At 54.2% G+C, this 24,160-nt stretch overlaps 6 protein-coding genes across 6 annotated transcripts; 4 read left to right on the top strand and 2 right to left on the bottom strand.

The window, feature by feature from the left end:
• Positions 1-568: 568 nt before the first annotated feature.
• Positions 569-2,084, top strand: SODALDRAFT_283021 (S-adenosyl-L-methionine-dependent methyltransferase; the record flags this gene model as incomplete). The annotated part of the gene is made up of 2 exons (XM_028608377.1): positions 569-918; positions 1,103-2,084. The coding sequence occupies 2 exons, from the start codon at positions 569-571 to the stop codon at positions 2,082-2,084; spliced, it is 1,332 nt and encodes a 443-aa protein (XP_028463716.1).
• Positions 2,085-2,956: 872 nt separating this feature from the next.
• On the top strand, positions 2,957-6,621 carry SODALDRAFT_316141 (vacuolar membrane protein pep3). The gene is made up of 3 exons (XM_028609304.1): positions 2,957-3,262; positions 3,372-5,961; positions 6,059-6,621. Exons 1-3 carry the CDS (start codon positions 3,037-3,039, stop codon positions 6,141-6,143), a joined length of 2,901 nt encoding a protein of 966 aa, XP_028463715.1. The 5' UTR covers positions 2,957-3,036; the 3' UTR covers positions 6,144-6,621.
• Positions 6,622-7,871: 1,250 nt separating this feature from the next.
• SODALDRAFT_328295 (hypothetical protein) lies at positions 7,872-9,093 on the bottom strand. Its single transcript, XM_028610654.1, has one exon. The coding sequence runs from the start codon at positions 8,764-8,766 to the stop codon at positions 8,044-8,046; it is 723 nt and encodes a 240-aa protein (XP_028463714.1). The 5' UTR covers positions 8,767-9,093; the 3' UTR covers positions 7,872-8,043.
• A 1,807-nt stretch (positions 9,094-10,900) lies between these two features.
• Positions 10,901-13,265, bottom strand: SODALDRAFT_283503 (SNF5-domain-containing protein; the record flags this gene model as incomplete). Its single annotated transcript, XM_028608414.1, has 2 exons — positions 10,901-11,248; positions 11,358-13,265. 2 exons carry the CDS (start codon positions 13,263-13,265, stop codon positions 10,901-10,903), a joined length of 2,256 nt encoding a protein of 751 aa, XP_028463713.1.
• A 1,005-nt stretch (positions 13,266-14,270) lies between these two features.
• On the top strand, positions 14,271-16,360 carry SODALDRAFT_53783 (Creatinase/aminopeptidase). Its single transcript, XM_028615461.1, has 4 exons — positions 14,271-14,429; positions 14,748-14,936; positions 15,045-15,857; positions 15,995-16,360. Exons 1-4 carry the CDS (start codon positions 14,408-14,410, stop codon positions 16,204-16,206), a joined length of 1,236 nt encoding a protein of 411 aa, XP_028463712.1. The 5' UTR covers positions 14,271-14,407; the 3' UTR covers positions 16,207-16,360.
• Positions 16,361-18,424: 2,064 nt separating this feature from the next.
• Positions 18,425-22,898, top strand: SODALDRAFT_53895 (hypothetical protein). The gene is made up of 5 exons (XM_028615462.1): positions 18,425-21,249; positions 21,328-21,421; positions 21,503-21,825; positions 21,966-22,406; positions 22,466-22,898. The coding sequence occupies exons 1-5, from the start codon at positions 18,602-18,604 to the stop codon at positions 22,743-22,745; spliced, it is 3,786 nt and encodes a 1,261-aa protein (XP_028463711.1). The 5' UTR covers positions 18,425-18,601; the 3' UTR covers positions 22,746-22,898.
• The last annotated feature ends 1,262 nt before the right edge of the window (positions 22,899-24,160 follow it).

The raw sequence follows: 24,160 nt of genomic DNA, 5'->3' as shown, positions 1-24,160 counted from the left end.
TGCGCATAGACCAACGGAAGTGTGTTCCCCCCAAATCTCTAGCTCCCGGCTCCCGCAGCTGTCCTTCCATTCACACTTTCCATACCTCCGTATTACCTCCTCAATTTGCTTCCTTCGTATACACATTCTCGTCGCTCGCTTCAACGCTCCAACTTCCCTTTGGTTTCTCGGATCTATTGCTATTCAAGCAAACGAACTTCGGGCGATTGTCCGCTTTGCCTGGCCACTACGCCCCCTTCGGAAAGTCCTCGAATGGCCCCCTTCTCCATTCCTCATCGGCAAGCCAGGCAGAATAGAAGTAGGAGTGAGCGGTCGTCCGAATCACCAAAGTATTCTCATCGCAACAGCCGTTCTAGCCTCTTTGGCGCAGTTTCCACATATTCTTGATTCTTCACTCTGAAGAACGCTCGCCGTCTCTCTTTCTCTCTCTTTTTTCCTCCCTCCCACCCTCGACAACCACGCGTGCGAGACTGGTCTGGTGTCGCGCCAGGGTTGGGTCGGGGTTTTGGCTGTGGCCAACTAGCATGACATACGCGGCGTGCCTGTGGAGATTACCGCGGTAGCTCTAATGGCCAAGAGTCGTCGAACGAAGAAGCGCAAGGCATCCCGTCAGCACGACCCGCAGAGATCGCTGGATCGGAATACCATGTCCACCCTCTCCACCGAAGGACAAACCAGTGACGGCGCGCTGTCGAGTGATGTCCCCGAAAGCGAACAAGGAACCGGCACGGAGCTGACGAGCGTCGCGGGTTCTGAGGAATATGGGATGACCAGTGTCAGCAGCACCCGTGACGCTGATGATCGGGAATCGGACGTGAGCGATGGCGTGTCCACCTTTGCTCCCCCGAGCGAATACCCTTCTATTGTGACTGCTTATCGGTCGGAGATGCCCTATGTGACCGATCAAGACGTGGAAATGTTAGTGTGCTACCCTCTTCCGTCCCATTCATTCTACCTCTTACATTTGCCCCCCCCCCCCCTTTTTTTTTCTTTTCTTCTTTTTCTTTCTTCCCTTCGTTCTCCCCCTCAGCCCCATCCTAGCTATCGGCACGGGGTAGCAACACTTACTCCCACGTAGCGTCGCAACTAACACCAGCTGTAGGGCATCGACACGGTCTCTCACTGAACAAGATCTGGATTACCGCTGGATTCACGGCCGCCGCTACTGCCAGACATATTACATGCCAAATGACGAGTACGAGCAGTGCCGGTTGAGTCTTCTTCACAGGACTTTCCTCGAGATATTCGGAGGCGAAGTATGCACGGCACCGATCCAGAACCCGCAAAAAGTCCTAGACATCGGTACGGGCATCGGCGAATGGGCCATGGCATTTTCGGACAGATACCCAGGGTGTGAGGTGATCGGGACAGACATATCGGCCATCCAACCGACATCTGTGCCGGCCAACTGCTTCTTTGAGATCGACGATGCGGAACTGGAATGGGAACGAGAAGCCGACTCTTTCGACCTGGTCCACATGCGGGATCTCATGGGTGCCTTCCGCGACTGGCCCTTTATCTATCAGCAGGCCTACAAGGTCCTCAAGCCCGGCGGCTGGTTGGAGATCGCCGACTTTGACAACTCAGGGAGCGGCGTCAAGTCGATCGTTTCCAACTTCCCTCCAGACTCGGACATGCATAGGCTGGCCGCGGAGCTGGTTACCGCGGCGAACAAATCAGGACGGCAGCGTAACCTGCACCACGTCAATCCCGTGTTCCTGACCGACGCAGGGTTCGTCGACGTCAAGATCACGGAACACGTCATCCCCATCAATATCGAGGCCAACGAGGGCAAGCTCTGGCTAATTGCCTGCGTGGACGGCATGGAGGCGTTGACATTGCGGCTGCTGACCCAGTACATGGGATGGGAGCCTCAGAAGCTGAAGGAGGCCTGCTACAATGTGGCCAGGGACATATCTCGGATTGCGAGAGACCCGATAAAATCCAAGGGACTCAATATCAAGGTTCGCGTCATGATCGGCCGGAAACCGATGAACCCGAAACCGAACAAGGACACGACAGGCAAGCCGGGCGAGGAACCGGAACGAAAGCCAGAAGATGTTGCGCGGGAAGGGAACGAGTAAAGTGCGCACCAAGATGCAAATCTGGAAGGCCGCAGAAGCTTTCAAAGAAAAGGCCAACTCGATATACGCGGACGCGCACGGATCAGTCGTCGGACGAAGGGCCGAGTCAGAGAGACGTGATAGAGTCTCAGCAATCGTCAGCATCGCCATGTTATGTCGTATCTGCGGCGACGGACGATTTAGGGGCTGTGTTGAAAACAGTGCGGGAATAGGGATACTGTGAATCATAGAGGGACGGGCTTCATATCTTCGTTGTACATTTTTCTTCTTCTTTTGTTTTTTCTTCGTCCCTTCCGGCCATTTGTTGGGATTGAGCGACTTCTTTTCTTCTTTCTTTCCCTTTTTAAGCCATTCATTGCACGAATATCAGCTCGCGAAATTCTTGGGCGATGTTTTACCTCGTTTCGATCTAGCATTTCTTGTACGTGCTGGTGTGTGCCGTCTGCATTGCAAGGAGAGTGTACGTACGAACGCATACAGATGCCCATTGTTATGATATATCACCGTTAGACTTCGTATAATTATATGTTTTAGTCGCTCGATGTACGCAGTATTATGTCCTGAAAGTACGAGTACTCCACTATTGGGAAGTGGGGAGAAAGCCCATATGTCACACAGTACATATTCAGACCATCTATTTATGTGAGAGATGAGGTATCCAGTACTGCGCTCTTCCAGGCGTCAAGATGGCAAGGTACCTAACAGCTGCATAAGGTTAGGTAAGGTACCTTAGCTTGCTGAGGTGGGCAACTCACGACCAGAGCTTCCCCAATCCACCATCCACCGACATCATTCTCCCCCCCAACAGCCTCAGAAACGTTCCAACTTCACCACGGAAGATCCCTCCAACCGCCGACCAAGAACTCGCGGGAAACGAATCCACCGGTCAGAGCTGTAAACCAACCTCGACTTCAACCTCGTATGGCCAGGACGAGCAGATGACCCTGCCAGTATGGCGCTCAACTCATCCGACGGCTTCGCGGCCGGCAACGGGGCGCTGCTCGACCTTAGCTTAGGCGACGGGACTCTGCCCATGTTTGTCGTCGAGCGCGTACAGCTGCAGTTCTCCGTAGCTGCCGATTTTGTTGCTGCCCAGGTCGCGAATAATGTCCTCGTCCTGGCGCTCTCCAATGGCCGCATCTTGCGTATCGACTTGAATAGACCCGAAGACATTGACGGTACGGTGTGCTCTGCTGCCCCCTTGTTCTCAATTTTCCCATGTCTCGATTCTCTCCATAAGGCCCATAACGAATGCAAGATGGGCCAAGGCTGACAACGAATCTTCAGACATCGACTTGCCCAAGAAGACCACCGAGGTCGGCGTCATCCGTCGTATGTTCCTCGACCCAACCGCTTCCCATCTTCTCATCTGCACCGCTCTCGGCGAGAATTATTACCTCCACTCCCAACAAAAGCACCCCCGCCCGCTAGCCCGCCTCCGTGGCGTGTCCATCGAAAGCGTGGCCTGGAATCCGGCCCTGCCGACCGCCTCTACGCGAGAGATCCTGCTCGGCGCCTCTGACGGCAACGTCTACGAGGCCCTCATCGAAGCTACTTCCGAATTCTACAAGAAGGACATCCGGCTGAAGAATCTCCACCGCCTACAGGATGGCTCTATCACGGGGCTGTGGGCGGACGCCCTGCAGGGCAAGGCCGACGTGCGGAGGGTCATGATCGCTCAACACCACCGATTGTTCCATCTTTCCGGCAAGATCGGACATGGCCACGACAGCAGCGGTTCGGTTTATACCAAACTGTTCGAAGCAGAGCAGCCCACAATTCACGAGCTGTCGCGGACTCCCTCTGTCGCCGCTCCGTCCGCGCTCGTTGTATCCCCCGACCCGCCCGAGACGAACCCCTACGAGGACGAACGTGTGGAACGCGCATATGCCTGGCTCTCGTCTCAAGGCGTTTTCCACGGCAAACTTCTGGACAGCCTTGAGGCAGACCTAGGCACTCGGGTCTTCTCGCAGTCCAAACTCTTCTCCAAATCACAGCTCATCCCCACAGAGGCCGGCAAAAGGAGAGACGGCCCGGAGTTCATCGATGCCATTGCACTAACGCAATGGCACATTCTTCATCTGGTGGGCGGGCGCGTAGTCGCCACAAATAGGCTGACGGGGGCCATTGTGTATGACCAAATCGTACTCGACCCGGGGCAGAAGGCCATCGGTCTCTGCGTAGACCTTCAGAAGAACACTTTTTGGCTGTTCACCAGCCAGGAGATATTCGAGATTGTGGTCCGCGACGAAGATCGAAATATCTGGCAGATCATGTTAGGTATGCAGCAATTCGACGCGGCGTTGCAGCACGCGAAAACGCCGGCGCAGAGGGAAACAGTAGCGACTTCGTACGGTGACTACTTGGTTGGCAAGGGGCATTTCCTCGAAGCTGCCGCAGTCTATGGTCGGAGCAACAAGCCGTTTGAAGAAGTAGCCCTGTCTCTCATTGACAACGGGCAGCCGGATGCGTTGCGCAAATACTTGCTAGCTAAGCTAGCTACAATCAAGAAGGGGGCCGTCATGCAGAGGATCATGATTGCCACCTGGCTAGTGGAGGTATTCATGGGCAAGTTGAACTCGCTGGACGATTCAATCGTCTCGCAAGCGGAGGTATCACTTAACGGCAACCCCGCGTCGACCAAAGAGCAGCTACGGACCGTGCAGGCGGAATACCAGGACTTCGTTACCAAATACAAGAATGACCTCGACAAACGGACCGTGTACGACGTGATCAGCAGCCACGGCCGGGAGAAGGAGCTGCTCTACTTTGCTACCGCGATCAACGACTACCACTATGTTCTGTCGTATTGGGTCCAGCGCGAGAGGTGGGCCGAAGTCCTCAATGTGCTGAAGAAGCAGACGGACCCCGAGGTTTTCTACCGTCACGGCACTGTGCTCATGACGCATGTGGCCACGGACCTGGTCGACATCCTGATGCGACACGCCGACTTGAACCCCCGGAGGCTCATCCCCGCCCTCCTGGAATACAACCGGAGCTTCACTGGCCCCCTATACCAGAACCAGGCTGTTAGGTACCTGCAGTATGTCATCAACCAGCTCAAGTCGCATGATTCGGCGGTCCACAACACACTGGTCTCCATTTACGCGTCGCATCCGGCATCGGACGAAGCAGGACTTTTGTCCTACTTGGAGTCGCAGGGCGATGAACCAGACTACGACCCCGACTTTGCGTTGCGGTTGTGTATTCAGCACCACAGGACGCTTTCGTGCGTGCACATCTTCACCAGTATGGGGCAGTACCTCCAAGCCGTGGACTTGGCCCTGTCCCATGACCAAGTCGAGCTGGCGTCGGTCATTGCAGACCGGCCCATGTCGAACCCGCAGCTGCGGAAGCGGCTCTGGCTGGCCGTGGCACGCAAAGTGATCACGCAGTCCGACGGCATCAAGACGGCCATCGACTTTTTGAAACGCTGCGACCTCCTCAAGATCGAGGACCTGATCCCCTTCTTCCCCGACTTTGTGGTGATAGACGACTTCAAGGAGGAGATCTGCGCCGCTCTCGAGGACTACAGCCGCAGCATCGACGCGCTCAAGAAGGAGATGGACGAGTCGTCGCAGACGGCCGCCAACATCAAGGTGGATATCGTGGCGTTGGACCAGCGGTACGCCATCGTCGAGCCCGGGGAAAAGTGTTATGTGTGCGGGTTGCCGCTGCTGAGCCGACAGTTCTTCGTGTTTCCGTGCCAGCATTCGTTCCACTCTGACTGTTTGGGGAAGAAGGTGCTGGAGCAGGCTGGCGTGAGGACGAGCAAGCGGATAAAGGAGCTGCAAGTCCAGATCAGCAAGGGTCTTGTTAATGGGGCGAAGAGGGAGGCGATGATTGGGGAGCTTGATTCACTCGTAGCTTCGGCATGGTATGTTCTAGGCTGGAATAGCCAATCCGCCCTCCCCCCGCTGGGGATTTTATTTCCCCTTCCCCGACGACCATATCATTTGCTAACTGAGTTGCAGTATTCTTTGCAGCGAATTTGCCATCAAACGGATTGATCAGCCTTTTATCACACCGCAGGATAATCTGAGCGAGTGGGCGGTATAGCTTGGAGTGGTACTTCGCAGAGTGGTCGTCGATGTCGGTGGGAGGATATTAGCAACACATCTACTTATCTTTTAGAGACATTCTAGGAGTATGTTACTGGTCAGTTCCCATGTTGGCAAATACCCGGTGTTCCAAATATAATCCATCTCGACAACTCTCACATAGCGATATCTACAAGCTGCGCTAGTTCTAGATGAAGAAGTTGACCAAGGCTCCAAGGCTCGAAGGCTTCGTCGTCGGTTAACAACTCCCCCTTTTCCTGCCAGAGGGAATCTATAGTTGGTACTGGGATGGTAGGATAGGGCTCGGCCTGAATGTTAAACCGTGCAGGGATAGGAAAGAGAGCTTACCTTATTTCAGCAAGCCGGGCATGTCGAGGGTTAAGATGCGTACTCTGACCAGTGAGGCTCCTTAATGACACACCGCCCTGGCCTGTTGGCTTACGCCCTCCGGAGTCTAATGACTTTCTATCAGCAGCAGGCAGGTACGCAAAGAGGGAAGGAACCCCCGGCTTCCTGCCCATGTCACCCAGCCACGGAAGGAGTGCCCAAGGGTTTATGCCCCCCCGTATGATACTCACATTTCGGGGGTTTTTCGAGCAGTTGGTGTAGTGGCACTACCCTCTGCTTGTTTTTCCCATAAAGGGCGCGGTTTCGGGCAAGTGTCCACCTCGTGATATCAAAGGCCTCGCCACCCGTTCGAATCACGCAGGGCGCGTCGCTTTTTGTATTTTTTTGCCCTCTTTCTTTTTTACCCTTTCTCTCGCTACATAACTATATCAACAGAGGCTCGTTGCCGGTTAAATAATCAGTAGGGAAAGGAAAGCTTTCCGTATATTGTGGATTGGAGTTCTTCTATAAGCCCACAGGCCATATTTACATAGTGGGTGGCATGAACTATGAAGCGTAAAGCAACCATGTTCAACTTTGTCTCTTTGGGTCGTATCTAGTATTCAACTCGAAGAAGTCAGACACGCATAATAAATTGTTTTCTTGGAAGGCTTTTCTCCAAGGCCACTTCTTAAATCATCAAATTGTCTCATGGAAAGTCACCGCCTTCTAATCTGTGCCACTGTCTACAAGCATTGTTGAGATGCTTCGAGGCCGACCGAGCACATGGCCGGCATTCCAAGAGAATGAGGGATCGTCAAAAGACGACGATTAAGAAAACACACCTATAGTTATGGTGCTCTCCCATGACACCTTTTCGCCTTGCGAGATGGACTATAGTTCACCACCACGGACAGGGTTGGATCATGGATGGTCCAACTGGTTGTATCCATGGTGTTACTGTGAAAATCAGATAGTCTATAATACGACGGGTTGCGTAGTACTAGAAATCTGGACTGTTACACCAGTGCCAGTCATAGCTCATTCATAGACAAATCCAGAGTGTTTACGGGTTGATTCTCTTGATGAACGAGATGCCCGTTGGGTTGGGATGTGATTCCTGTCGTTAAACGACGTTTCGTCGCTTATGTAATAATTCCGTCGCTGCTGTTCGGTGACGAGCTCCGTTAGTTGGGTACCTTACCCACATGAGCGCCCCCAGTAAAACATCTTATCCGCAGGTTGTCGGGGCATTGCTCAAATGCGACAAACGATGTGTTTCATGTGTCCTGTGCACGCGGCGTACGAATGAGAAGAGGGTCCTGCCAGAATTCATCAACCATGTTTATTTCTCACTGGTATAGGACGAGTCTGTCTAACAGTCCAGTTACCAGAAAAGCCGGTCATTTTGACGGACCCATAAACAAGTCGTCGGAGACTCGGTAGATCGAATCTAAACTTCTTATAACGAACTGGAAATCTTTATGCCGTCTAGTCGTCTGTTCTCTCTTCTCCACAGAAACACTGAGAGAACGCGAAGGAGACAGCGAGGAGAAAGGGAGGGTCAAGGGTCAATCCTCCGGCGCGATACCAGCACCTTCCCAATCCCCCTCAGGGATAAACTTGCGCATGACGTGCCGCACATAATCCACCGGCAATCCGAAAGAGAGCTGCGCCTCGTGAATGGCCCTGTTCATTCGCGCAATGTATTCTGTGCGCGGTGCGTCGGGCACGACGCGGTCGAAATCAAGGTATACGAGGGCGAGCACCGTCGGTGCAACCACTTTACTATTCTCCTGCTTCGCTTGCTCGACCCCCTTGTACTGCGAGGGCTGAGACGCATGTGAATGAAGTGAAGGATCAATAAGCTGAACTGGTAGCATGACCTTCTCGTATGCGTACGGAACGCCCTCGTATATATCCAGCTCGGCTTCGTCTTCCGTACTCAGCGTGTACAGAACACCGTAGACGCCGTGACCTGTGTCGTCGTCACCACGGTTGGCCTCCCCTTGGGGCTTGGCTTCGGCTGCCATCCCGTCGGGAAATCCCATAATACCGACCCCGTCAAGGAGAGAGGTGCTATCCGGGTAGGACGGGTGGATCACGTTGGCGTATCCGCGGCCGTTGATGAGCCAGGACCAGGCGTGCGGAAGGTGGGCTAGACCTAGAGGTACTGAGCCGGGGCACCGGGCTATCATTTGGGTCGGGGAGAGGTTGGAGCCATAAGCGAAGTAGTAGCGGGGGAGTGACTCGGGATCTTCGCTTAAGCACGAGGCCGTAGTTGCCGGTGCCATGATGGGAAATGTGTAGCGGGATGCTAATGATCGCAACGGGTAGTTGTGCGTAAGCCGAAGACGCAGGACCCGACGCCAATATGCTGAGAAGGATCACTCGATGAGTTCTATGTTGGTGGGGTTCTCTTATCCCTCGTTGTATTGAGGCTGTTGGGTTTCAGAGAAACGGGAGAAATCGCATTACATGTTCAGAGGTGTGTGTCTAGAAGGACGGGCTCGGGTCTGTAAATTAGGGATATATAGGAGATTATGGCGGAGATAAAGGAAAGGGAAGCGGAAGAGACAAATAAGGAAATGCCTAACTGATACTTGCAGTGAAATAAATGCTGGTGGGTTGTTGTTTCTTAAACAAGAGAAACAGAAAAGTAACACGCCTCTTCGGGTACGGAGTTGCAAGAGTCAACCATTCATCGCGATCCATGGCAGCTCATTATTAATACCAGCTACCTTGACGAGTTCATGACGAGGTACCTAAGGTAGACCAGAAAAAGAAGGACAAAGGTCCTGGCTGCCTGCCTTGGTATCTTATTTGTACCCTTTTCTCATGATAGGATCTTTCTTCCATGTCCTTCTCCCGTTTGTCATTTCCAGACTGCTAACAAGACAAAACTTGAAGTCCTAGAAGTGGTTTGTTAGTTTCCTGCTTTGAACGGGTGTGCAACAGCTGGTGAAAGCCGGAGAATGTGGAGAAGCTGGAGAAATTCGTCACCATGGCTGAGCAGATATCTCCTTAAACTGGGCGGCCCATGGTTATATCCCAGGAAAATGATCGATCGTGTACAGATGAGGTGTGTGTGTGATAGGCTTCTGTCTCGGTTGTCCCCAACACTCCCAGGGGCACAGGCTTTAGAGAGTAGGAGACGCAAATCGTGTCCGAGTCGGTAGACTGTCACTGAAGGGTGAGCATACCTTACTTGAGATTACCCTAGATGAGACGAGAATAAGGTATAGATCAGGTATTATATCTCTTCCTTTGTCTCCTGCTTTCGGTCAAACTCGAATCTCTGGGTAAGACCCAGTTGGGTAGATTTAATTTCCTTTCTTTTCTACACGCTATCCATGACACGACTCTTCAGCGCCTGTTACACTCCCCAGTCTCCAAAACGACGTCGACAGATAAGCTGCAATGACTACTATACTCCCAACGGCTCGTATTGACCCCCCTCCCCCCCGAATTCTAAACTCCCGTCTCTTCTGGCATGGTACATCGCCAAACAAAACACTCCTGCCCTTCCCTTTCGCCGACAATTGCCCGCCCATGACCCGCAACCCCTATACCCAGTGCCTGCCTCAGATCCGAAACAGGTTGAGGGACGAAGGTAAAAAAACAGTGAATTCAAAGCAGAAACGACCCGTAAAACGGTTGCTCTTTGTCGCTGTGAGACGAGCACTCGAGGGTCTAGGCAGGGTACAGAAAGGGTAGACAAACAGGAAAAAGAAAATCGAAGATATCGCCTTTGTAGTATACAGCTTCGTCACCTATCGCTTCATCCCATCCGTCGTATTCGACGGCTACCCGTCGTAAAATTGCGTGTAAAATGTAGTCAAAATAAGTACTGTCGGTCTGCCGCCATGAAGCCCATATTCAGTGTAATTTCTAGCTAGTGACACGGCATCCGAGTCACCGTCGACTATTCTCGCCTTAAAATGAAACGTTATCAGGTTGTGGAATCTGCCTTGTTTCGGGGACCAATGCGAGGCTGCACCGTCTGGTGCCGGAGTCTGGAAGCGGGGGACGATACTTAAGTTCGTTAAAGGGAGACGAGGGCCCTGTCTTTCTCCCAGTCGTATGTACGGCGGTCTCTGTGCACCTCGCCGGGCCATGCTCCGCTGATTGTTGTCACGTCATATTGTGTTGGAAAAAGCTGCCGGCAGGTTTGACGGTACGTTATAATGGTAGTTTTCGTCTTGGATCAGAAGGTTCTGCCCCTCCCGATTCGTCTGGACTTCAGGACGGCGTCGCTAGAACCACTGCTAATCATTGATTCCATGGGCGGGATCCTTTCTTCAAGTCTTATACCCAAATGTAGACGCAAAGGTCGGGAAACCGCGGCGGGTTTTACCATGGGCATCGTGGAAGCGACGGCGTTTGGGTCCTGTCAAATATGTGGTGGGAAGGTCTCAGCCCATAGAACTATGATGTAGCTGAGTTCTCGGCAGCCGGCTTAGCAGCCTTGGGTCGTGTGTCGAACCCCAACCTCGTGTCCACGTTCTTCCGATGCGTGGCCAAGTTGAGGTGACGTTCGAAATTGCCCGTAGTCATCTCGGGTCCGGGCGTGTACGACTTGCCGGGGCAGTCCTTACACCGAATCCGCGGCAGGAACATCCACTTGTGACCGGGGGGCGGTGCCTGGCCCTGCGGCACAGGAACAGGCGCCTCGGTCTCCGGGTTGATGCACGAGTGCTTCATGATACCTTCGAACAAGTCATGCGGGTATTTCTCGCGGAGTTGCTGAAGGCTGGCCGATAGCCATTGGGGAGGCTACATGGTAATGTCAGCAATTGGGCGGTTCGATGGATGTTGATTTGAATGAATAAAGAAACGAAAACGGAAGCAGGAGAAAGAAGGAAAAAAGAAAAGAAAAACTTACGCTTGGTATTTGCTGTCCATCACCTTGCGCCGGCGCCGGGACAGCCCCGAGGAGACTCTGTGTGACCGGCGTGCTGGTCTTCTGCTGACCGTTTGAAGCCGTCCGCGGCATCGAGTTGGAACCGGCTGACGTGCTGGGAATACGGCTATGTGCAGGGGTCGATGGTGTCTGGGAACCGCTGGTCGAGATTCTTGCCCGGGGGTTCTGCAGAAACCGCCTCAACTTCTCCTTATTAATCTTCAGCGTGACGATCATCTGGGTCGGTTCCTCGGTCTCGTCGCGGAGTTCGCGCCCGAAGCGCCCGACATTCCTGCGTGTCTCGTGGTGGTGGATGATGCTGGCTTCTGGAGTCTCGGACCGTCCTAGGTTGGCCATCCGGTGCTGCGCAGCCGTTGCAGCGCCACGGAGACCCCTCGTCCTGGCGGTTCCGCCCAGCTGCGAAACGGCGGGTGAGTCGGGGCCCGAATCGTCGCTCTCATCCGAGTCCGAGATGATGCCGTCGCGCGCCCCCGGTCTCCTGCGAGTACCCGGCGGCGCCGCCACCCTCTTGTATAATGACGTCTCCTCGATGTCTGTGGCAGCTCCTGGGAGCACCGACGACACGATAAGCGCCCGAATCGTTCGCTGGCGATCCTTGAGGTCGGGGAGCTGAGGACCGCCTCGTCTGTTGATCGACCTCTTCTGCCTCCTTTGTTCCCTGGAGAAGACCATCTCGTTCCTCTCAGCGTCGGCATCGGACAATTCGTAGAGATATGGCGCGTATTCCTTGGCTTGCTGTTGCGGACGGAAGACGCTGGGTAATGGCGATGGGAGAAATGCGTTGATCAGATCCGGGTCCTCCAGCGGTCGCCCGTCAAAGGGATGGCCGACGCTGTACAAGCTCTTGGTGAAGAGCTGCGTCTGCTCCCGAATGCAGTGGGCGATGGCGGTGGTAAACTCCCCCGAAAGCGACAGCTCGCGGCTCATGCTTGTGGCGAATTCCTCGGGTGAATTCAGGGGGTTGTTGATATCCCACTCGAACTGGTCCACTAACGTGTGTTGCCCGATGGTAATATTAAGTTTGACCAACATCCTCATCTCGTCGTTCTTGTACGCCCAGTAGGGCAGTTCGGGGTCCAGGGCATCTTCGTCTGAATAGACGAAAGGATAGAAGTCCATGAGCTGGTCGTGCATCTGGTGGAGCACAGGTTCTAACAAGGCCTTGTCGGTCGGGTCAAGACCCATGTCCTCAAGGAAGTTCTGCGCGAAGATTTCGGGGTGCACAATGCGATCGTGTAGATTCCAAGTAAAAGTATCGCGCAGCCTGATCTTGTCCCAATCGACGTCGATACGGACAGGGACGAGCTCTTCGTGCTGGTCGGCTTGTTTCTTCATGTCCTTCTTCTTCCACGTCAGCCGGGGTGACCGTCTTTTACCGGCCCTCGGCTTCTGTTGAGGATACACGATCTGCGGCCCCGGGGGTTTCATTCGCGGATCAATGGGAATGAACGAATTCGAGCAGGCTCGATAGCCGTCGCCGTATAGTACGCTGGGCGGGAAGAAATGTCGGTGGCTGTGGCGGATGACGTTGTAGTCGTCGATCTTCGCGTTCAGGTAAGCCATCGTATCTGCCATACGAGACTGCGCATCTTCTATGGCGGCTTGGTTTTCAAAATCTCGCATCATATATCTCTCCAGGAGGATTGTCTGGAATGATTCTTTGCTCCGTACAGGCAGAGGCTTAGACTGCGGGTCGGAATCGTCGTCGCGGTCATTTGGAGCGGCGGCTGTACCGGCTCCCGCAGTAGTAGCGGGGTCGGCACCCGACCCGGGATCTGATGAAGAAGCGGCTGTGGCCCCATTGTTGGCTGATTCTGTCGAGAAGTTCGGTGCAGAACCAGACGCCGACGCGGACGGCTGCGCGGCCATGGTGTTCTTTTGCTCCCCCGTGCTGCCGAGTCGCCGGGGCAGCGATGCAATCGACAGCGCCAGCCACGGGTTTCGGATCGCGAAGCTACTCAGTCGGCTTTCGATTGGATTTCACAGAGCTCAAGGGTCGTCAGCACTCTATATCAAGCGCGCAATAGCCATGGACATAGCGAAGGTGATCTTAGTTGTCGGGGAGGTTCCAGGGGCGACGAATTTTGGGAAGCAGCGCGCTCTCAAGAATACACCTTGGAGTCACTAACGCGGCAATGTACTTTCATCTCTGTCAGACAGAGAATTATGAGGGATAGGTACCTCGCTCAGATAGCACACATAGTGGCATCGGCATTACTTCGGGAAGACCAGGTAAGGATGCGACAGCATCTTGATACATGTATAAGCTTTGTTACTAAGATAAATGTAGCTAAACAACTACTACGTCGCTTAACGTAGTTACGCAGTCCACTTACGTAATGACACACAAAGTTCCCACCTATATGACGATTTGTGATGATGTCGGTCCTGATCCGCAGTAACAAGCAGGGCTCAAGCAAGTTAATAACTTGACAACCCAACGGGTGGATCACAGGCTCTTCTCTTCAGCCCTCTGACATGGGGCCATATTATTGGTACCGTCCTGAGTATTCGTATTCTGCCATCCATTTCCGTCATCTTAGGCTTTACTATCTCAAATATATATCAATAATCGATAGCAGATGGTGCTCTTCACGCCAAGCAGTGAGACAAGGGGAAGGAAAATGTGTATGGCTGTTGCTTGGTCCTGCCTACCTTACCTACCTACCTTACAGTAAGGTAGGCGTCAATGACATGGACTGCAAGTACCTTAAAGGTACCCCTCTAGGCACCTGAATGCCCTATGCCGAGATTGGGAGCTAGGTCAGTACGGATCGGGGACCTGATCTGCTCTAGCCCCTCCTTCTCTTCCACCCCGCCCTCGCAAATTGATGGGTTTTGATCAAAATACAGTACACACCCATCACCCCTCCTTCTACCACCTCTTCCCTCCCCCCTTCTCGTGTGACCACACTCAGCTATTTCATTTCTCTCCCAAGACCCAGACAAACCCTGCACCCGCCGCCTTGTGAATTCCGCCTCGCACGTATTGCGTCTGTTAGACCTTCACCATGTCGGACGACAAGGCAACAGGTTCGTATTTTTACCCCATCCTGTGTTCCTTGCCTACAATGCGTTCTTGTAGCTTCTGCCCAGGTGCTATGCCACCGTATTCGAGGTCCAGGTAACCGTTTTAACATGCAACGGCGGTGCCATCTTACGGGGTCTATGAGAGGATCTTGGACGGACGTTCGAACGACCGTCTAGAAGAGTCTCCTCTCCCACCTCCCCTATGTTTCCATCCTCCCCCGAGTTTTCGGTTTCACAGCTTGCGAGCTTCTCGCCTTTCGAACCCGCATTTCCCAATGAACATCTTCCATGGAAGTTGAGCTGACTTGCCCCCCCCCCTAGACTACACCCTCAACAACCCCGACACCCTCACCAAGTACAAGACGGCCGCAGAAATCTCCGAAAGGGTTCTGGCTGCAGTGTCGAAGCTATGCGTGCCCGGTGCCAAGATCATCTCCATCTGCCAGAAGGGTGATGAGCTCATCGAGGAGGAGCTCTCCAAGGTTTACCGTGGAAAGAAGGTTTCCAAGGGTGCGTACCTCCTGCCCTTGATCTTCCCTGGCCATCCCATCTTTTCCCTTTCCCAGTTTGGTTGAAGAGGGGGCTAACGGTAGGCCTTGAGCCCCTCGTGGTACCCAGGTTTCTCGCACCCCACCACCGTCTCGCCGGCTTCCTTCGTCACCCCTTACACCCCCCTGGCGAGCGATGAGTCCGAGGCGTCCCGTGAAATTCAGCCCAATGAGCCTATCAAGATTCAACTTGGTGCCCAGATTGACGGCTTTGGATCCATTGTCTGCGACACCGTGCTGGCCAGGCCCGAGGGTGAGGAACAGCAGGAGGTCACTGGCCGCGAGGCCGACCTGATCCTCGCGAATTACCATGCCAACGAACTTCTCCTTCGCCTCATTCTTCCCCCGGGCTTGCTGGCTTCTGGGTCGGACGAGGAGAAGGCTAAAGCGGCCGCCGCGAAGCCCCCTACCCAAGCCAAGATGACAAGCTTGCTGGAGAAGGTCGTCAAGAGCTACGATTGCCACCTTGTCGAGAGCACTACCTCGTGGCTGTTTGACCGCAACGAAATCGAGGGTTCCAAGAAGATCGTTCTCGCCCCTGCCGATGGTGTCAAGGGTGAGGGCAGCCCCGAGATTGGAGAAGTATGGGGCGTCGAGATGGGCGTGAGCTTGGGTTCGGGCAAAGTGAAGCAGTTCGAGAACAGAGCGACTCTGCACCGCCGCACGCTCCAGACCTACGGTCTCAAGCGTCCCACGTCGCGCAAGATCCTGTCCGAGGTGCAGAAGAAGTTTGGGACGTTCCCTTTTAGCTTGCGCCAGCTTGAGGACGAGCGCGACGCCAAGTCGGGTGTTGTGGAGTGTGTCCGCGGCAACGTGTTCCGCCAGTACGAAGTAGTCGGTGACAAGGACAACTCGCCGGTTGCTCGGCTGCTGACTACCATTGGTATGAGATTCTCCCTACCTTTGTTTATCCCCCCCCCCCCTTTTTTTTTTTTTTTTTTTTTTATTACTTTTTTCTTTTCGGCCTTGCTGTTCTTCGGGCTATGTGCTTCGAATTGACCCATTAACCGCTACTCGCAGCCATTACCAAGAACGGCATCACCAAGTTGGGCGCGGCCCCACCGCTAGACGTGAGCAAGTATAAGACGGACAAGAAGATTGAGGACGAGGAGATCCTCAAGATCTTGGAGCAGCCTCTTTCGAGGAATACTGGCAAGAAGAACAAGAAGAAGAAGAAGAAGCCCGCCAAGAAGGCGGCTGAGGAGGGATCGGATGGGGAGAGCGACGAGTAAGGCCGAGGCACCGGGTTGACTAAAGGGGAGAGTTAGTACCGAAGAACTGTCACTCGAGAGATGCAGCTATCTCGGTTGGTCATGAAAGCCGGTCTTTTTGCTGGGGTGTGGGCTTTGCTTCAAGGCGCGTTGCAGACTTACGCCGTACTACGAAGTATTTCAAAGAATGGAGTCGGAGGGCGCGTCGATTGTGGCCCCGTATGGGTCCTAAGGCGGTTCCCGACAGCCCGTAGAAGCTTGGCCGGTATTGTCTTCGGGGCGAGCTGCAGACCCTTCTTCTGGCTGGCCGTTCGCCCAAAAAGCCGCCATGCATTCTAATATGCATGGCCAATATTTTTTTGTTGTTATTTTTTTGTGCGTTTGCTGGCTGAAATCCCTTGCGCAGAGAGTGGCATCGACACACCAAAGCTTAGGTATCTACGTTAGGTGCGGTAGCCAACAAAGACCGAGCCAGGCCAACTGGACAAACTTTGATGCAGCTCTATGCACATCTCGCATAATCTGGCAGCAGACCTCGGGTGTTCCGATGTGCCTGGAAAGAGATGCGATTAAGGTCACGCATCTTTTCAAGTCGGACACACCAAACCTCCTGGCAATAGGCCCAGGCCCGTCCTTGGTGCATCTTGTGCAGAGAATTTAAGTGTGATGACTCGTGTTCAGGGGCAAGAATAGGGGACATGGTAGGTAAGAATTTGACAGGATCTACGGTGAAAAGGAAGAAAAGAAGGATAACCGACTTGAGAATAGCAGGCGAAAAATGCGCCCGATTACCTATCGGCACTCCTGGCGCCTACCGCTTTTCATGATTATTACCACGAAGTCGTGCGTTGTAGGTCTTGATGTGCAAGGTGGGAGGCGTGGTGACCCTTGGATGACGATACGGGTATCCATACGTACTCCCATAGGTACTAATATGTGGTTCCGGACACGGAAGGAGGAGGCAGAGTCGGGGATGATTCTCAAGGGGGATGGATATATTACCACAAACGCCAAATCTTTCTTCGGCACGGCATCTCCAACAATAACGTGACACCTACCGCCTCCCCCGCCTACCACTTCTTCCTGAGGGATGGAAATACCACCACGACTGACGGTGGGCGTTGGCACAACGCATGCCCTACTCGGTCCCGGCCTACGAAGTACAGGCGTCCCTCCCCGTTGCCCAGCTGCATCTCAGATTTGTATCTCGTCCTACGATTCGCTGTCGAGGGCGGCATGAGAACAGGCCACTAGGCAGAGTCACGAAGAGATGACGATGATTCGGTGGAAAAGGGGCAGCAGGGGGTCCAAAGTTAAGGGGGCAAGGGGATGGATGGATGATGGTTCCTTTGGCCTTCAGTCGCTGCCAAAGTTGGTAGAAATTTTGCTTTACATTTAGGACATGGTCTAATTATCTGCAAGGTGACTGAATAAGCTAGGAGAAGAGAGAAGAGGAGAAATGAGCACGATGGGAGAATCAGGAGGAGATCGGGGGGAGGAAAACAGGTGTGGCGTGAGCATGTGAGAAAGGGGAGGGAGTGCATCAGCGTAAGGTGCAGGGTCGTGGACCACGCTTTCGAGTTAGAAATGCACGAAGTAAGATCAGGGTCGGGTAGAGGAAACTTGAGGTGGCAATCACCTGTATTTGGTTTGTAGCTGTGGGTAGGTGGTAAGGGGTGGGTCTACCCACCTACACGGCAGGGGCAGCACTACCAAGGCTCGCTGTAGGATGGCGTATCTGCGGCGAGGTTACAGCGGCCACAGAAGGCTTACAAGTACCGGGTACATCCGGCACCGAGAGAGAACCTGAAGCGTCGCGCATGGAAGCTTCCCACACTCTTTTTCCTCCCTCCATCCTCCTCCTTTCAACCCCCTTTGACACCACACCATTCCGCGTCAAGAAATCGGGGGGAAAACGCGATCCAAACCCCTTCTTCGAGATTGCGAGGCATCAGGCAAGCATTCTGCTAGTTGTCTGCCACCGTTAAACACGTACTAACGGAGCTTGCAGGCAGGATCTGCTTTCTTTTTGCCCCCTATCCACTCTCCCCCTTTTTTTTAGGGGGTTGAGAGTTGCCTGCTGCTCTCTGTTCCCGCAGTGCAGCGCATTGCGGATCATAGATCATAATATCGAGACGAGTCGACCCAAGTCAGGAGGAAGACGCCGAGTACGGAAACTGGCACGGCCACTCTAACGAAAACCGGACGAGTTTGAGGGATCTGGAGCCGAGGAAACAGGGAGCCGGGAAGCCCGGGAAGGAATCCAGGAGTTGAGGAAGACGCAGGGAAAACCACGAGTCGAGAAAGAAAGCGAGGACAAAGAGGGAAACGGAAGGAGGCAAAAAGACTCGGAAGCGAACGACCGAGTCGCGAAAACGAAGCGCGGAAGCGAATCGAAACGATTTTTTTTTTCGTCATGTCTACCAATACGAGGGCTACGAGGTCGCGTTTCTCGAGCCCGCACACACAGCTCAGCAATGGGTCCTTGGAACCAACGAAGAGTTCGGCGAATGAAGGGCCCAAGACATTCATGCAGAAGTGGCTAGAACCGGCGGTGCAAAGCAGACCTAGCTATGAGGACCACGGGCTGATGCGATATGGGGTCACCGAGGGCATGGTACCCCTGGGCGAGCTACCAAAGACGGCGGTATTGAAGAAGAGGGGCAACGATGGGGTTACGCCAGTGCGAAGAATCATCTTGAAGCAGAGTTCAGCGAACGCGGCGGCGGCGGCGGCGGCAGCAGCGTCAGCATCAACATCGGCGGCATCAACAGCAGCGAAAAATGCAGGTGCTGGCGGTGATAGTGGAAACGGTGTAACTGCCTCATCCTCTTTTTCGGCTCCTGCCCACTCGAAGGGGTCTGACTCTTCCCCTTCCACCACCAACGCAAACACCTCGCTGTTGCCTTCGTTGCCACCTTCACCCTCGCCAACTTCAACTTCACTTCCCACAAAGCAACCTCCTCCTCCGTTATCTTCGGCCAAGACAGCGACGCCATCATCTTTATCACCAGCGCTGCCTTCACCGGTTGAAAAACCGTCACGACGAGCGCTTCCAGCAAAGGATTCGGACGACGAATACGACCCAAAGGGACCCATGGCGAAGGCGAGGTCTGCACGCACACCCACTCCTCAGCTGAGGAGGAGCTTACCCAGGGCTTCTGCTCGGCGGGCTTCGACACCTCGTAGCCATCTCCAGGCTGCTGCTACAGCTGCTTCTTCTTCTCCTGCACCTGCACCTGCACCTGTACCTGTACCTGTATCTGCACCTCCCTCGGAGCCTGATGCTACCACTTCTTTGGCTACAAATTCTTCCACTCCTGGTCCGGCGCCGAAGACTGAAAATACGGGCGCTTCCCTTACCGAGCTGGCTGCCGCTGCGCCAGACAAAGAGCGTGTTTCGAAAGTCATCGAGCACGCTGTGGATGAAGCTCTCCGGCACTACCGGTATCCTACGGCGTGGGCGTTGCGCACCCTTTACGATGAAAACTCATCCGACTCTCACTTTCTTTCCCTCGTCGAGTCGGTTTTTTCTCAGACGGCAGAGGATAAAGAGGTCAGAGAATTCGCAAAGCTCTTGGAGGCCAAGAAACGTGAAGGCAAGAAGGATAACCGGGCCTGCTATTATTTTGTGCCTCCTGCTACCAACTCAAGATTCACCCCCCACAAGCCAAAGCCTGCGCCCTACCGAAAACTCGTCACACTCAACCTCGACCTCACTCAGACGGACAAGGCCAAGTCCAAGTCCAAGCCGTCGCCTCCTCCGAAGGAGAAAGATCATCCCCCTCCACGTTTGCACATACGCCTGCATTCTCAGCCGCAGTCACAGTCGCAGTCACGGGCGCGCCCGGACTCTCAGCCCCGGGGAAACGCACAGCCACGAAAACCAGAAGAGAAACGCCAAGAAAAATCGCAGCCCCATTCATCCTCCCAGGTGCAGTCGCATCAATCACAACAGCTGCAGTCCCCTACTTCCCCTTCCCATCATCAAGTAGTCGATACTCCATCCAAAAAACGTCATCACCGCTCGCGGAGAGCGCCGCGTCTTCCTTTCGCCATGCATGCGTCAGGTGGCGGAAGCGGCACAGGCACAACAGGCACAGGCACAGCACCAAGCACCCCTTCAAGAAAGCGTGCCCGCAGAGGTTCCGCGTCGAGCGATTCATCAGCCCTTTCTGAGTTATCCTCCTCGCCTTCTTTGCCGTCACCCACGCCTGCCTCCAAACGTCGCGCGACCGCAGCGGCTGTCACTGGTGGTGCTGTTGCTGCCGATACTGTTGCTGCTTCGTCTCCGACCGGTCGTGTCACGAGCCAGTCGGTCAAGAAGGAGAAGGATGACGGGCGACCAATCCGACGCATCACCACCCGACGGTCTTTGGCCAACGCGTCTGGCAGATCCTCCCCGTCTCCCGCGGATGCATCTGCACATCCCCCCAGCACGCCTCCGTCACCTTCAGTTGCGTCGTTTCCCAACCAATCTACCGACCGATCTACCGCGACCGCTGCTTCCAGGGCCAAATCAACCAAGGTGGCTGCGTCGTCAAAATCGAAGACGGGCAGCAAGGAACAGGAACCGGAACCGGAACCGGAGCCTCAACCGGAGCAAAAGGACGGCGAAGATCACGAGACGGCCCGACGACGGGATGCGCGTCATCTCACCAACGAGACGCCACGGTCGGACAGCTTCGTTCGCGCACCTGCCATGCCCGCTCGGCCGGATAGGGCCACCGCCTCGGCCACTCCGGTCATCTCGATCAACACGACCGCCAGAAAGTCGGTTGAAGCAGATGACGATGATGCAGAGTCCGAAGCTGCTGCAGGACAATCAACACCCGCACCGGTTTCTTCCGCTACACGGAATCGCAAGACGCGGAACTCGACATTGAATCTGCGGGCCACCAGATCGGCTAAGAGGCCCTTTGACGAAGCCGACGCTATTGCGCGCTCTCCCACCGCGTCTTCTCAGCCAGGCGAGCAGGGCTCTCAGGTCGGCTCGAGAGCAGTCACCCCGGTCAGCACTCGACCTGCCAAGAAGCAACGGACTGGCCTTCGTGTAAAGTCATCGTAAGTCCTCTTTTCTCTCCCTCCCTTGCATTTTCATGACTCCTTCGGTTACTAATATTCTTATTCTTCCCCATCCAGACCCGTGAAGAAGAAGGGAGGCAGCGCAGCTGGCGTTCCTCGCCCCAGCGGAGAGGGCAACGCTACCGCTGCTAACGGAGTCCCATCCAATACGGTAAGTGCTTCGTCGACCGAGAGAGATTGGCTGAGCTGAATTCACACTGACTCAATTTTTCTTTCTTTTTTTGTGCGCCAGGATGAGAACGATGACTACTGCTCTGCATGTGGCAACGTTGGAGATCTCGTTTGCTGCGAGGGATGCACCTCGTCATTCCACTTTGAGTGTGTCGATCTCGGCCAGGGCGACGAGCTTCCTCCTGAGTGGTTTTGCTACCCTTGCCGCAGCAAGACGGAAGTGGCCAGAGAACAAGGAGGTCCTTTTGGGCAGCTTCTCAGTCGGTTGGATAGGACCAACCCACAGGCGTTCAAGCTCCCCAATCGCATCCAGGGCTATTTTGATGGTGTCAAGGTCGGCGTCGACGGCGACTACGAAGAGATTGTCGCAGCTAAGCCAGCGAAGTAGGATCACCCCCCCCTTTTTTTTCTTTTTTTTTTCTTTTTTTGTTCTTCTTTTCTTCTTCCTTTTTTCCCCTTCGCATCATTCATCGCCCTTCTCTCGTCGTGAGAATATGCCAGTCAGCTAACTGGGGTTCGAATAGGCGGAGAGGTGGTTACGAGGAAACACCCGATTTCTTCAAGATTTGCGAGCCCGATGGGTCACCTGTCATCTGCCACAGCTGCCAGTCTGCGGCTGCTGATAACCGAGCCATAATCCCGTGCAGTGCGTGTGGCTTCTACTGGCATCTTGACTGCCTCGACCCGCCCTTGGCCATCCCTCCCGTTCTACGCACCTGGCGTTGTCCCGCTCACGCCGACACTCTACTCGCCCAGCTGCCGCAAGGTCTCGGTCCGGCGCATCGCTTCCGTACCATCAAAGATGCCCCCGTGATTCAGCCCGCTTACACCCGGGGGATCAAGAATAACGGCTTCATCGAGGTGGAGGACGAGTCCGAGGATGACTCGGGCTGGCACGACGTCAATTCATTTGGTCGCATTTACAAACTACCCGCCAAGGGTATCATGCTCGACTTTCTCTCTCAGTGAGTTTCCTCAAGTCTCCGTTTCGCGACTTCTCAGACGATCTAACACAAAACTTTAGGGTCCACAAGAAACGGAAGGACGATCATCAGGCTTCGCGACACGAGGAGCAACAGGTTTCCCACTTGCGCGGTACCGCTTCGGCTTCCGATGCGGTTGTTGGCAAAGCCCATACACGTGTGGCCGACAAGGGGAGTCAGGATATCCAAGAGGCGTCTCTTCTCAAGCCGCTTTCTGCCCGACCTATTGAGGAAATGCAGGCTGCACTCAACCTGGCTGGGCTGCACCAGACCGACTATGGCGGTCTAGGACAACTGACACAAACCCTTATGGTATGTTGACGGCAGCTTCACGACTGTGTTTAACTAGTTCCAGGGCTGACGACTTCAATTTCTCTCCAGGACAATGCTAGCCCTGTTGTGCTCTCTCTCATGGCTCGGGGCGATGCGACGAACATCACAACCGGCAACCTCGGCGACGCAGAAAAGCAAAGCCTTCGGGCCATGCTTGCGCAGTGCGAGGCCCTCACGTCCCGCATCAAGGAAGTTCTTACTTCACCCACTGCAGGCTCTCAGGAAGAGAATGTCGAGGTTCGGCAGCACGACGCTCACGTGCGAATTGCCAAAGAGGAGACGGCCCAACACCGATCAGCGTCCTCGACCCCTCGGGGTGCTCACAACAGCGAGAAGCAACCGGCGTCTCCTCCGGTCGACGGTCATCGGAAGCTGGAGGACGATCTGTCCAAGGACACAGATGGTGACTGTACGTCGGTCGCCACGGAATCGGCGGAGAATGATCTTCCCACCCCGGCCACAACGGGTCCTGATCATGTCGAGATGCCTAACGGCGTAACCGACAAGTCCTCCCAGGCCGGGGATCATACGATGGACTTGGACTGAGCTGGCCTGCATTGCGTTCCTTTCGCATTTTTTTTGGGTCCTGTTTCTGGCTTTGATGACGGCCTAACGACAGACATGTTTCTTTACATTTATTTACAAGACTCGTCGTAGTCGACCATTCGGGCGGGCATTTGGCCCGTTGATGCCCCGTGGATCCGGACAATCATGGCCCCATGGTGCGTGCATTGTACTTTACACCCTGTCTCAGTATAATCTTTGGCTTTTGATTTTACTTTTCTTTTTCTTTTGGCTGGGTGGGGGGGGGGGGGGAGGGGTCTTTCTTTCAGGATTGCGCCAGAAACAACACCATGGGGAAGCTTTTCGATAGTTTCCGGACGAGACCGGAATATCTTCAGATGACGATTCCCAACGGGTGTGACAGCGACTCTCTCGATTTTTTTTTCCTTCTCTTTTATTTTACTTGTGTTCTACTTTCTCACATCGCTCTGGCTCGTTCTTCTTCTCTCTTTTACAGACCGCACCCATACATACACACTGAGGATTCCCCCACGATATTCCGGCGGAACGTTTGGCGTTTTAGGGAAGAAAATGGTCAGGCAGGTTTTTTTTTTTTTGACTGCTGCCCCCCCCCCCCCCCGGGAAACAGGAAGACAAAGGGGGGCAAAGGACGAGGAACAGGTGGATCGGCTCCGTTTTCTGTAAATGTAAAAAGCTCTTGGCCCTTTGGGAGTTGGTGATACGAGACTGCAGGCCAAGCAGCAGGGAAATTCACTATTGGTCTATTTACTTACTCATTTTACCCGCTCCGTCCCTCGGCTAAGCAATGCCCCCGGAGATGGTATCGTCTCCTTCCGTGATAGTTCAGCCCATGCAGCAGGGGTTTCCCGGTCCTGACA

Source organism: Sodiomyces alkalinus (genome assembly GCF_003711515.1).
Source record: "Sodiomyces alkalinus F11 unplaced genomic scaffold SODALscaffold_10, whole genome shotgun sequence".
Classification (NCBI taxonomy): domain Eukaryota; kingdom Fungi; phylum Ascomycota; class Sordariomycetes; order Glomerellales; family Plectosphaerellaceae; genus Sodiomyces; species Sodiomyces alkalinus.
This window is presented reverse-complemented; position numbering and strand designations above follow the sequence as displayed.